General features: G+C 37.3%; 1 protein-coding gene across 1 annotated transcript in view; it reads left to right on the plus strand.

Annotated features, from left to right (window-relative positions):
• LOC121873769 (glutamate receptor ionotropic, delta-2-like) overlaps nt 1-13,422 on the plus strand; it is a 112,853-nt gene extending 99,431 nt beyond the window's left edge. The window contains exons 9-13 of the mRNA XM_042377470.1: nt 87-271; nt 480-710; nt 1,509-1,687; nt 4,346-4,499; nt 12,655-13,422. Coding sequence (XP_042233404.1) covers nt 87-271; nt 480-710; nt 1,509-1,687; nt 4,346-4,499 — 749 coding nt within the window. The 3' untranslated portion in view covers nt 12,655-13,422. The remainder of the gene's footprint in view (nt 1-86; nt 272-479; nt 711-1,508; nt 1,688-4,345; nt 4,500-12,654) is intronic.
• The last annotated feature ends 1,102 nt before the right edge of the window (nt 13,423-14,524 follow it).

The following is a 14,524-nucleotide window of genomic DNA, read 5'->3' on the forward strand; positions in this document are numbered from 1 at the left end:
CCTGTGTAATCCTGTGCATGTATCGTATCAGACTATTTGAGGTGTACTTAACAGATATATTACTTCATAATTTTTGTTCTGTTCAGGCGAACTTTGGTTGGTTGTTACTGTTTGTACATTCGTCCTCGGCATCATCTTGTGGCTGCTGCAGAAGATGTGGTCATGGGTGTCTGGTGACCGAGGCGCCAGTCTGGTGTCTACTCTCTTCGACAGCTGGGGGATGCTTCTTATGAAACCAATAACAGAGATTCCCACTAACACCAATGGGCGGGTATGAACAATATCACCCCTTCATTATCATGTGTCGAATTTCAATAGTAAACATTATAATCTGTGACAATAACTAAACCTTACTTGATTATTTTAAGTAGAAATGAATCTATATTTTATTTAATACCCATGAAATGGACTGTGATGAAATATAACACTGACTCGGTTGATGCATATTTAGATTAACTCTTAATATGTTGATGATGCAGGTGCTGGTAGGATGGTGGTTGCTGACGTGTGTGATCATCACCACAGCCTACCGTTCCTCATTCATCGCCCACCTGTCCGTCCAGAGCAAATATCCACCTATCAACAACTTTCAGGACCTGCTCAACCGTGACGGCTGGTCTTGGGGTTCTAAGGCTTTGGAAGGAACCACTTATGTTTACTTCAACCAAAGTTCTGATCCTGACATACAAAAAATATTCAAGAAAATCGAAGTTAGTGAGCCTGGAGTGTTTGTTGTCAATCTGTACTGAACAATTTGTAGGAACATCAGATTTTTACTTTCTTTCCAAAATATCGCACCTGGTTACCTCCTAAGACTACATACTACTTGGCATCGTGTCCATACACTGTTATTTGATTTTGTTTTTTTACAGAGAGTACCACGTTGTAGAATCCTAAAGTCACTTTGTACAAATAAGAATACGAAAAGTGATTTCATATTCGTTCTTGACGAAGGACAACCATTCAGACATGATATTCGAGAATTATTTTTCATTATGCTCCATTATTGCTGCAGTTCCTTTTTATTACCCTCTGAGGACGATGAGTTTATCCCTAAAGGGTATAGCGAAGTATAATGTACTTAAATAGTTATAGCTTAAACCGTCATTATAAATTATTTTAACGTACCCGGTAAGAATAACAAATAATGTTAATCGTTCAAAAAAGTCTTATATCAGATTAAATCAATGTAATATAGAGTAAGATTTTTATAAATGAGGCTGGAAGAAATTCATTTAATTTATTCAGAAATATGACGAGACAAGAACAAGTAGTCTGTGGGAATAAATTGAATTAATTCCTTCCAGCCTCATTTATAAAAATCTTACTCTATATTACATTGATTTAATCTGATATAAGACTTTTTTGAACGATTAACATTATTTGTTATTCTTACCGGGTACGTTAAAATAATTTATAATGACGGTTTAAGCTATAACTATTTAAGGTCATTATAATACCTATTTAGGCTTACACGTTAAAACAGTTGATTTTTTTTTCCATGGCAGATTTACCCGATGGAGGACGGGCTGAAGCGAGTCTTGGCTGGCGGGTTCTCCCTTATAGTGGTCAAGATGTATGCCAAGGTTCACGCGGGAGAGATCTTCTTCGACCAGTATGGCAACTCGCCCTACCAGTTGGCCAGAACAGAGTATCCCATTTTTGGTGGTAACGTCTGGGGCTTCCGGTGAGTTAATTGAGAATCAACCACTAAGTACACAGTAATAAAATAAAATTTACATTTACCTGGTGGTATGAACATAAAGTATAAGCCTTGGCTCCTAGTTCTATGGGCGTATCAAGTACAGTAGAGCATCCATTCTATTACTTCTGAAACATGATCGTATGAACTGAACTTACAAATGATAATATATATATATATATATATATATATATATATATATATATATATATATATATATATATATATATATATATATATATATATATATATATATATTACGGCTTTTTAGCGAAATTGGTTATTTTGCAAAATATCCGGCATGCATATTGGTAATTATGCAAAATAACTTAAAAACAGACAACCTACAAGGTTAGGTTAGGATGGCTCGTGTAGCTTGATACACAGTTAAGTGGTCCTGTTCTTTTTTTTTCAACTTTGTGCTGTCCTAGCCATAAGGTTAGGTCAGTTTAGGTTGTTATTTTGCAAAATTACCGATTCCGAAAAAAACGTAACATATATATCATGTAGATCCACAATAGAAACGTGGACATGGTAAATCTCGATAAAATCACACAGGAAAAGGGAAACAATGGAGCACCTGAGCTTTCGTCTTTATTCAGTAACATGGGATGCACACCACCGCCACCGCACACGAAAGAAGAGCTTATAAAATAGTGAGAGATGCGGGAATTAAGTGCCACCTTTATCCTCCAGGTCCTTGAAGCACCGTAGTAGTGATCTTGTGTGTTATCGGACTTGGAATAACAATCCAATGTGGCATATGAAAATAATTTGCTAATTAATTAATGATTTAATTAATTAGTTCGGTTAAGGAAATGTTTACGTATAGTGTACAAACATTAGTGGCAAAAACACTATTTGGCACTGCAAAACGGACTACTTCAAGGGAAGTAGTGCGGTATTCCTCCCTTTTTAAGGATCACGTTAATATCGTTTAATTTACACGATATCGGCGGTAGTATTCAACTGAAAATGTAAATATGTATTTCTATTAAAAATAGTATTGTAAAGAAAATAATAATGAATATTTAGTTCTTGTTTTTGTATCACTGCGCGATTAAGTCACGCAACTGTACAAGGCGGTAGGAGCGCCACACTTCATGGAAGGCAGACGCAACTCTCCAAATCTAGCAGGAAGCCGGCCACCCACAAAGATATTCTAGCTTCTCAGTTCCTCCCAACACTCTCTACAACTCATAGCAGCCCCTAAAACAATAGTTAAGTACCTTTTTAATGTTTAGATGATCCCTTATTCTTGGGTACCGCTCTTTTAAGCATACGGGCTACCTTAGGTAATTATATTATCTTGTTTTATATTACATTTTATTAACTGGGATTTAATCTCTACAAGCGCCGTAACTAGTCATGTCAAGTCAGGTAAAAAATATGAGACCCACTAATCATCTATCCTACATTTACCTCAAATGCTTTCAAAGCATTTTTAACCTTGGGCCACTGACAAATAAATTTGTGTAACATTTTATCAGTTTTGTAATGACCATCACTAAGGTTTATAGAACTAATTTCTCTAATCAAACTTGCTTCAACCAGAAGTCTTTCTGAGATACATGATGATTTATACACTTTTAAACTGTTTTTCCAATCTATGGGATGATTATTGTTCCTTGTATGAACGAACAGGGCACTGCTTTCAGATGCTGTTCTAATATTGTGCTGTTTCATTCTAAGTTGCGATGCCTTCTCCGTCTGTCCTACATAATTTCCATTACAGTTGCTACATGGAATGCAGTAAACACTTCCATTTACATTCAAGGTTGGGCTATTCTTGATTAGTATTAGTAATAGTTGAGCCATGCCTAAAAAAGCATTAGTGTTTAATAATTTAAGGGATTGGACTAACGGGATAAATTCATTGCAATAAGGTAGTCAAAATATTCTTAAAAGTAAGGGAGATGATTAGTGGATCTGAAGTTTTTTTACCTGACTTGACATAAGTTGTTACGTTGCTCTTCTCTGGTGTGCGGTGGAGTGTGGATTAGTGGGTCCCAAGGTATTGACCTGACCTGATGTTTTGTAAGGTCACCCTTTGTATATAAGCCTCTCTCAGTACCTTTAAATTCAGTTGTCTCTTAAGATGTCTTGAATAAAAACAAAAACTAAGGTGGTCCATTTTTTTTTTATTGGGCACCCCTCTACATCCTTGTGTAAGGTGAAGCGCAGAAGCGTTTACAGCGCCCAACAGGGAAGCATGCTAAGTTCATGCTTGCCTTATGTCTCATGAGTTAAGGGCGTAGAAGCCTGAAGAGTCAGTGGTTTATGTCATCAAGTTATTGGAAGTTCCAACAACTTGTCCCTGAATACGAATTCGCAACTTTCGACTTACAACAAACCTACTTTGCTGCTAGGTGAACAGGGACGAAGGGGACTAGGAAGAGTGTCCAAACATCTTCCGCCGGCCCGGGAATCGAACCCGTGACATCTTGCTTGCGAGGCAAGAACGGTACCGCTCTACCACCAGCTCCCCAGGTGCTCCATTGTTTCCTTCTTTCTTGTGTGGTTTTGGTTTTATCGATATATATATATATATATATATATATATATATATATATATATATATATATATATATATATATATATATATATATATATATATATATATATATATATCGTGTTGCAAAGACAAGGAGCACCATTTACGAGTCAGATCAGCAAGATGAAACTACGACTGATTGAGGCGGGACTTCTGAACCTGTGGCTGGACGACATCATAAAAACCAAAAATGAGTTAAGAAACTCAGAGCGAGATAAAGATGAACTTCCACTGAACACTTAGGTAAAGAAAGTGTTGTGTTATCGGTGTTTAAGTTATTAGTGATTCTCATGTCTTTTCTTCTAAGTTCTGTTAAGTGAAACTGTGAGGATTCGTAGAAATACTTTTTAAATATTCTGGAAACTATGATTTTTAAATTGCTTAATTCTCAAATATACATATAATTTATTCATGAAATATTTTTTTTGATATATCAAGAAAAGTTTATCACATATTTTCTTTACATATAACACTTAGAGCAACTACTTTTATGCCTAAATAAAGGCATGAAATTCACAGTAGTAGGAATGTTAAATAAAATGGTATCAAACCGCATTATTTTCTTGTTGTTCTTGGCGTCAATACTCAGAATTCTTACTTATTTTTTTATCGAAACCTTCCACCTTGCTTCACGTAAAAATAAACATCCAAAATTTCTAGCGGGTATGACTTTACAAGAAGCCTGTAGTAAATAATTGAATTTAATGACAATAATTGTGGTGATCAGACTTTAACACAAAGATAAAATGTGGATGAGCTGCACGAAGGTAGAGATAATCAAATTTACCAGCCAGGTGAAGTCCTAGGGTAGAAACGCATGACAAAAGGCCCACTGACGGGGATCATATTAATTAACAAGTAATCTGCAGTATATTCAAGCTAAAATTTAGTCCCTCACATACACGGAGATTCGGGTTATGTATTAAAATCTTTGTTCTCTCTCTGTGTATCAGACGATAATTAAGATAATTCTACTGATGAATCCTCACACTTATGTTACTCTTGTGCAGGAGAGCTCGGATCAGGTGGTGTTGGGGCTGGACCGCTTACAGGGCGGCTTCTACCTACTGCTGTTGGGCTGTTGCCTCGCCTTCCTCGCCCTTGTTGCAGAGATAATCACCCACTTTTGATTTAAATGCCGAGTTTTATATGTAGTTGTTGATGATGAATCTCTGATACAGTAGGTACAGCAATACAAATGGACAGTTAATGTAGTTACATCAAACCAGTTCACACACACACACACACACACATATATATATATATATATATATATATATATATATATATATATATATATATATATATATATATATATATATATATATATATATATATATATATATATATATATATATATATATATATATATATATATATATATATATATATATATATATATATATATATATATATATATATATATATATATATATATATATGTAACCGGTCGGAATTTACTGGACTTTAATTTCTCACTTGACTTGGGGTTTATTAAAGATTAATAGATGGTAATGGCAGTGGAAGCGCCCCTTTGAGAAAAATCCCGAACCAGCACAAGAACACTTAAATCTACTAAACAAAATGAATTGTCCGTGACCCGTGGAAGGATAGCGTCTGTGACTGGGATGAATGAGACACACTGTAAAATTTAGACACTTATATTCCCTCCAACACTACAAACACAATCAAATAATGGTACACCAATATGCGCACCTCTTAACTTGAACTTAAAACACTACTCTGGGGAATAAAAGTTATACATGATATAGAAATTATTAGAAACTCAGGCAACAATAAATTTGAAGTATTAAGAAATGTTGCTTGCACACATGAAACAGGCCTTAAGGGCTTTCAACAAAATAATATCCAGCACTGAGAAAATGGTATTCAAAAATAAGAAATTAATAACTCTACAATGAATAGGCCTTAAGGGCACTCAACAAAATTATATCACCCCAACAGATGCACACTTCCTAACCTAACTTAACCACTACTCTGGGGAACAAAGGTTATACCTGAGATCAGAATTATAAAGAAAAATTAATGCATTAAAAGAATTAAATCACAGTATCACTCTGGTTCCACTTAGTGACACAAACATTCAAAAAACAATACTATCAAAATTATTTAAGAAATATTAAACCACACACGTCAAGATAACATCACTAACTGAGAAATGGTATTAACTACACACAAATATAGTCACTATTATTGATGTGTTACTGGGTCCACCAATACTCGTGAACCATGCTCCACCCAACTCAACATACACCCGTAATAAGGGAGATAAAATGTTCCTCTAGGTATCTCCTAGAGTCCTAGACTCACGGTCTCAGTGTGTGACCATTAATTTACTCAGATAGCGTCAGTGTACTCCCAGTGCGTCCATAAAGCGGAAGGGAGTAAGCCAATCAGACCTTGTACAGTTGAGAGAAGCTTTAGCTTCCCGTTAGCAAGAGGGTTTCACTAAGCTGCTCGAGACATGTGGTGTTGTGAGCCGAGGTAGAGGAGAGCTGATGACCCCAACGATCGTCCCGCCGTCAGCTGGGCACCCAGACGGCTAGATTCCCTCAAGAGATCCTTTGATACCCCGCTAAACAGTGACAGGCCTACACTGATCGGTCTAATGGCGACAATCGCCACCCTCAATCATCAACGGCAGTCTCAATGGCAGTCAATCTCTCGCAGTCATCACTCTCACAGTCAAACTCGGGTCAAGTGGGTTCTGTTGGAAACCCTGAAATGAACTCACTGTTAGCTCTTGTTAACTTTACCACTGCCCTATCTAACCCTGTCTGAGATCGAATGAGACTTACTTGTTATACTGCAATAGTGCAACACAGGTGACTAGGCCACGTGACTATTTCTGTGGACGGACGCGCAGGGATGTCCTGTAGGTCCAATCGCTTTCACGTGACTGAGGACCAGCCAGCGTCGCGTCTCTCCAAGGCGCTAGCTTAGGCCTACATGACATATTTTCCGCCTAACTAATAACTCCTTGGGACACCCGTAACATTATTCAGACTGATAAACGATCTATAATAATTTCAAATTCAATAATAGTCCCTTAACTTCATGAATCGCATCATTATTAATTCGGCAAATTACATTTAATATCACTTAAGCCTAGTTCCACAACCTCTCGCTATGTGCAGGGAGCGCTCTCTTCCCTCCGACGACCTTGAACGCTCAGTATCGCCAATGGCGGGGCATTCGAAATTACTTTGAAATTTCTGAATATTACAATCGACCCCCCTAAAAAAAGACAGCACTGTCCTCATGTGCTGAGAAAACATGCATACGACCCCCCCTAAAAAATTGTTCTAAGAAACTGCATCTTACCCCTTTAACGTGCTAAATGCAGCATTCCCTTCTTCTCCACTTCTCTCTCCCGCTAACATATATATATATATATATATATATATATATATATATATATATATATATATATATATATATATATATATATATATATATATATATATATATATATTTCATGTAGATCCACAATGAAAACGTGGATAAGATAAATCTTGATAAAATCACACGGGAAAAGGGAAACAACGGAGCACCTTAGCTTTCCTCTTTATTCAAGACATCTTCAGAGGCAACTGGATTACAGGGTTGCCAGATGGTTTCAGTTGCTTATAAGAACATAAGAAAATAAGGAGTCTGCAATAGGCCGGTTGGCCTGTGCATGGCAGCTCCTGTCGAGAGTTACTACCACTCTCTATCATCCATGAATCTATCTAGCCTCCTTTTGAAACTTTCCAGAGTTCCCGCACTTACTACAAAGTTGCTAAGCTTGTTCCACTCGTCCACCACCCTATTTGTGAACCAGTTTCTTCCTATCTCCCTCCTAAACCTAAACTTATCCAACTTGATCCCGTTGCTCCGAGTCCTATCCTGCTCGGATATTATAAGAACTTTATCTATATCCCCTTTATTGATTCCTTTCACCCACTTAAATACTTCTACCATATCTCCCCGCACTCTTCGTCTTTCTAGGGAAAGCGAGTTAAGTTTCTTTAACCTATCCTGATATGGAAGGTTTCTAAGTCCCGGAATAATTTTTGTCATTCTTCGCTGCACCGACTCTAGTGAATTTATATCCATTCTATAATCGGGGCACCAGAACTGAACCGCATAATCGAGGTGCGGCCTAACTAGCGCAAGATATAGTTGCAATAAGACCTCTGCACTCTTGTTACTTACACTTCTAGATATAAAACCCAATACTCTGTTTGCCTTATTTCGAACATTAACGCACTGTTTTCTAGGCCGTAGGTCCGGGCTTACAAGTACCCCTAGGTCTCTTTCACAAGTCGACTTATGGCCAAAAACACAGGAATAAAAGACCAAAAAAGGCCAAATGGTAAAATTGTCTTTAAAAACCTACATACTCTCCAAATTAAACTTAGAAACCTTTAAAAACAACAAAGTAAACACAAAACGTTGAAATATTTCTAAATAAATCAATTTAACAATAATAATAGGCATAAGGTAAAATAACTCGCCTCAATCTTGTTACAGGAACATCGTTATGTCAACTTCTTGTGTGCTTCGTGCAGTCTGTTGTGAGTGTGAAGTTGATGTAACACCAATTCTACCACCAAACGAATAGAGAAAATCAGACTTGAAGTTCGTTATCATTCGATCCGTTATACGCATATCCTTACAACAGATTGAATTCTCGAAGAGATGCGCTCGGATTCTGATAATTGCATCTAGAAGATTGATTTGCATTCTGTTTCTTGGTTTTGTTTTGATTGCAGTTACCAGAGAAAATATTCGTTCAACAATAGCATTGCTTGCTGGTGTGACTAGGCAATTAAGTGCATAAGCTGCCAATTCCTTGAAGTTTTCATGATGATAGACACAAAGCCAAAATTTGGTTGTGTCATCTGGAATTTCATTGTTTTCAAACACATTTTCTAGTCTCCAATCTGTTACAGTAATTTTCCGATATTGTTGTTCTATTTCATCTGAATTATTTTTAGCTAAATGCAACATAGGTAAATCTGAAAAATCACCTTTAGCTGTTTGGTTTAATACCTTCGAAGGATTAAGTAATGAAAGATTTTTGAATGCTTCAGCTGCATTGCACAATCTGGAACGCACTTGATAGATGGCCTCAACAATAAATATACGGCATCTTCTTTTAACATCAAGGACTTTGCTTTCTTCTTCTTTAACTTGTTGTCTCTCCTTGAACTCTTTAAGATGACTATTAACTTCTTGCTGAAATTTGACTCCAAAATGAATTTTTTCAATGCCTTTGTCTGTACCATCATTTGCTCGTAACAAGGCTAATAAAGTACTTGGGTTCATACAAAGGATTGTTAGTTACAAGACGAGCGAGGTCATCCTAAAACTGTATCTTGCTCTTGTGAGACCACACCTGGATTGCGCAGTTCAGTTCTGGTCACCGTATTACAGAATGGATATAGAATCCTTGGAAAGAATTCAGAGGAGAATGACAAGACTATTCCCGGGCATTAGGAACCTTGAGTATAGAGACAGGTTAAAGCATCTTAATTTGCACTCCCTCGAGAGACGTAGAGCGAGGGGCGACCTGATAGAGGTGTACAAGTGGAAGGCAGGGCTAAACAAAGAGGACATTACAAAGGTACTCAAACTATCCAACCAGGAGCGAACTCGTAACAATGGTTTTGAATTAGACAAATTTAGATTTAGGCGGGAAATAGGTAAACACTGGTTTGGAAACAGAGTAGTGGATGAATGGAACAAGTTACCAAATATCATCATTAACTCGAATACGCTGAATAGCTTCAAATATAGGTTGGATGCTTATATGAGCAATAGGGGTTGGGTGTAAACGGGACTGCCCAGTATGGGCCAATAGGCCCGCTGCAGTTTCGTCCATTCTTATGTTCTTATTATTGTAAATTCTATTGCAAAGAGTTCTTCTGAGTACTCTAATTCATTAGATAGTTTATGTGGATCCATGTTAGTGGATTGAAACATTGAATTGACAGCTTCAAAATCTTTAACAATAGGTGTAGCAAACACAAAATATAAATAACTGACTTTATCATAAAGCATTTTTTTTAATAATCTGGCTTTGAACTTTGTATCTGTTCGACGGTCGTTCAGTCTACGTGTTGTAAACGCGTTCAATACGCGTTTAAGACGTACTTGAAAAAATGGCCAAATCGAAATTTTGGTGGCGAAATACCTTCCAAAAAGGGCAAATATCTCATATTTGGCCATAAAAAGGCCAATCTGCCAACCCTGCTGGATTACATGGACAGAGAGAGGCTTAAATATACAGGGTGACCTTAAAAACATGAGGTCAGGTCATAATGATGTCATCCAATAATCCCCACACCAACACACACGTAGAGGAGCTAAAGAGAACGGGGAGTGACGTGACTAGTCAGGTCAGGTCAAAAATAAGGGACCCACTAAATACCTATCATACATCTAGATCAAAGGTTTTCAAAGCATTTTTAACCTTGGGCCACTGACAAATAAATTTATGTAACATATTATCAGTTTTGAACTGACCATCACTAAGGTTTATTGATTTTAATTCCTTAATCAAACTAGCTTCAACCAGGATTCTTTCTGTGACACAAGATGATTTAAATACTTCTAAGCTTTTTTCCAAGCAATGGGATGATTATTATTCCTAACATGAACGAACAAGGCACTGCTTTCAGATGCTGTTCTGATATTATATTTTTGTTGTTTGATTCTGAGCTGCAGTGTTTTTCCTGTCTGTCCTACATAATTACAATTACATGTGAATTGATTTTACATTTTCATATGATTTATCCCAAAACTGAATTTTGTATTGATGTAAAATATATTTTACTTTGTAACCTAACCTAACCTAACCTACCAGCTTCTTATTAGGGTTGGTACATTGTACCAACTCTAAGAAGAAGCTGTAAAAATACTTGCATTAATACAGTGGTCGGGTTTCATTGAACTTTGTAGTCGATATAATATATTTGACAATAAATTCTCATTGATACTTCAATAATAAATCATATGGCAACTGTAAGACCATAAACAATCCTTTGTACAGAATTATATAGGAAACAAGGAAGTGTTCACTGCAGACACTGGCATCAAATAAGAACATAAGAACATAAGAAAGTGGGATACTGCAGGAGGCCGACTGGCCCATACAGGGCAGATCCCTTTCACACCCATCCCAGCACTTCCATGTGCCTATCCAACTTCGTCTTGAAGCTCCCTAGCGTCCCCGATCCTACTATAGCACTCGGTAGCCTATTCCACATATCCACAACTCTATTACCAAACCAGTGCTTGCCTATATCCTTTCTGAATCGGAATTTATCTAATTTAAAGCCATTTGTTCTAGTTATTTCGTTATTACTGAGCTTCAGAACATCTTCCATTTTACCCTTGTTAATCCCACTTACCCACTTGAACACCTCTATCATATCTCCCCTAACTCTACGCCTCTCTAATGAATGCAAGCCTAAGCTTTTCAGTCTTTCTTCATATGGAAGGTTTCTAATATTATGGATCATTTTTGTCATTCTTCTTTGTACTCTCTCCAAAGAATCTATGTCCATTCTATAATAAGGACACCAGAATTGAACCGCATAATCCATGTGTGGCCTCACTAATGCTAGGTAAAGTTTCAAGATAACGTCAGCAGTTCTGTTACTCACACTCCTAGATATGAACCCAAGAATCCTGTTTGCCTTGTTGCGAACGCTAATACATTGTTTTCTAGGTTTCAAGTCGTTGCCAACAAATACACCTACTGTAGATCTTTTTCACAATCTGAGTTTTCTATTTCCGTGTTACCTAGTTTATACTTAACGTTTGTATTCGTCTTCCCTATCTGTAGTACCTTGCATTTATCAGTATTAAAATTCATTTGCCAGTCTACTGACCACTCATGTAAGGTATCTAGATCTCTTTGAAGGTGTTCAAAGTCACTGTCTGAATTTATCACTCTCCCCATTTTGGTATCATCTGCAAATTTACTAATCCTACTAGTTATACCTAAATCAAGATCATTAATGAATATAACAAACAGCAGGGGGCCTAATACAGATCCCTGGGGAACTCCGCTTTTGACCGCACCCCAGTCTGACTTAAATCCATTATACTAAGTGTCTTTATAGGAAAGATTAAATGAACTGTAATGTAGGGAAAGATTCAAATTACTACAGGCAACTTAGTAATTTTGTAGTTCTCTGTTGTCCAATGACGGAATGTATGACAAGGAGCTCTTCTGGCGAGTATCATAACAGACCAGTTACCTATAGTCAAGCTAAAGTTACTTGGTATACCATAATTATACATGAAGGTCGATGAATAACTTGTATAATAAGAAAATATGCCTATCTCTAATCCGAAAATAACTAAGATAATTCTTGTGCAGGAGAACTCGAATCAGGTGGTACTGGGGCTGGACCACCTGCAGGGCGGCTTCTACCTGCTGCTGTTGGGCTGCTTCCTCGCCTTCCTCGCCTTTGTAGCAGAGATCACAACTCAATGTTGACTCGATTATCAAGATTCATATTTGGTTGCAGATAATGAATCAATATTAGGTACAATAAATCAAATGCTTATTTGATGAAGTTACATAAAATCAGTGTAGATTTTTCTCTTAAGTCTCAAGGGCCCTGCAAAAGTCCCTTTACATACTGTATGCGTTGCACATGGTCTCGTGAAATAAATTTTTTCCTGACATTTTTAAGAATTTTTTCCCTACTTACCAGGACTGTAAAGGTGACATTGTGCCAAAGGAAAATCTGTATAAATTGTCCTTTGTAAGATTCTAATATCTGTAATTTTTCTACAGTGAATAGATAATTGAAGCTCCTAAATCTGACACACCAAGTGTTTTGTTTTTGTGACTTTCTCATATGTAAAGTCAATACATGTTGCTAAGAGTGAAGATGGCACAGAGACACATCTTACCACTCACTCAGGGGGGAACACTTCACTTAAGTATTCCTATAGAAGTGTACTCAAAACACTTCCCCTGGAGAGAATTAACAATGCATTCTCTCCCAAACTAAGTACCTGTGTATGTAGACGCTTCAACAACAGAGAAAGTCCAGAACAAATGTATACATAAATACTGCCACAGTTCCAGAACTAAGTTAAAACAATTGTGTGTGATACAAAAAACCGCAATCACATACTAGTGGCAGTCGAGTGAGACGGAAACGAAAAGCAGTGAAACGCTCAGAAAAAAAAGGATTCCAGTGACTTAAGTGCCACTTTAAGTGGATCATCAATAAACAAGCAATTACAAGAAAAATAAGTGGACAGTTCCTAGAAACACCTGCAAAACTTATACACAGAAACACAGGGCGGCAAATTAATTCAGGGCAGGATGCAAATGCATTACAGGAGGATCTAAATAAACTGCAGGGGTGGTCTGAAAAATGGCAAATGAAATTCAACACCAGCAAATGCAGCGTACTTAATATTGGAAGAACAAATACTTATAATGTATACAGCCTTAACAACATCAACCGAGAGAAGTCGCCTTGTGAAAGAGACCTAGGGGTACTTGTAAGCCCGGACCTACGGCCTAGAAAACAGTGCGTTAATGTTCGAAATAAGGCAAACAGAGTATTGGGTTTTATATCTAGAAGTGTAAGTAACAAGAGTGCAGAGGTCTTATTGTAACTATATCTTGCGCTAGTCAGGCCGCACCTCGATTATGCGGTTCAGTTCTGGTGCCCCTATTATAGAATGGATATAAATTCACTAGAGTCGGTGCAGCGAAGAATGACAAAAATGATTCCGGGACTTAGAAACCTTCCATATCAGGATAGGTTAAAGAAACTTAACTTGCATTCCCTAGAAAGACGAAGAGTGCGGGGAGATATGATAGAAGTATTCAAGTGGGTGAAAGGAATCAATAAAGGGGATATAGATAAAGTTCTTATATTATCCGAGCAGGATAGGACTCGGAGCAACGGATTCAAGTTGGATAAGTTTAGGTTTAGGAGGGAGATAGGAAGAAACTGGTTCACAAATAGGGTGGTGGACGAGTGGAACAAGCTTAGCAACTTTGTAGTAAGGGCGGGAACTCTGGAAAGTTTCAAAAGGAGGCTAGATAGATTCATGGATGATAGAGAGTGGTAGTAACTCTCGACAGGAGCTGCCATGCACAGGCCAACCGGCCTATTGCAGACTCCTTATTTTCTTATGTTCCTATGTTCTTAATAGATTACTGGTCGGCATATGAACTTCGAATGATTCGTTGTGTAGACACCGGAGCAGTTCAAATG

The sequence above is a fragment of the Homarus americanus genome, unplaced genomic scaffold (assembly GCF_018991925.1).
Source record: "Homarus americanus isolate GMGI-L3 unplaced genomic scaffold, GMGI_Hamer_2.0 scaffold25827, whole genome shotgun sequence".
NCBI lineage: Eukaryota > Metazoa > Arthropoda > Malacostraca > Decapoda > Nephropidae > Homarus > Homarus americanus.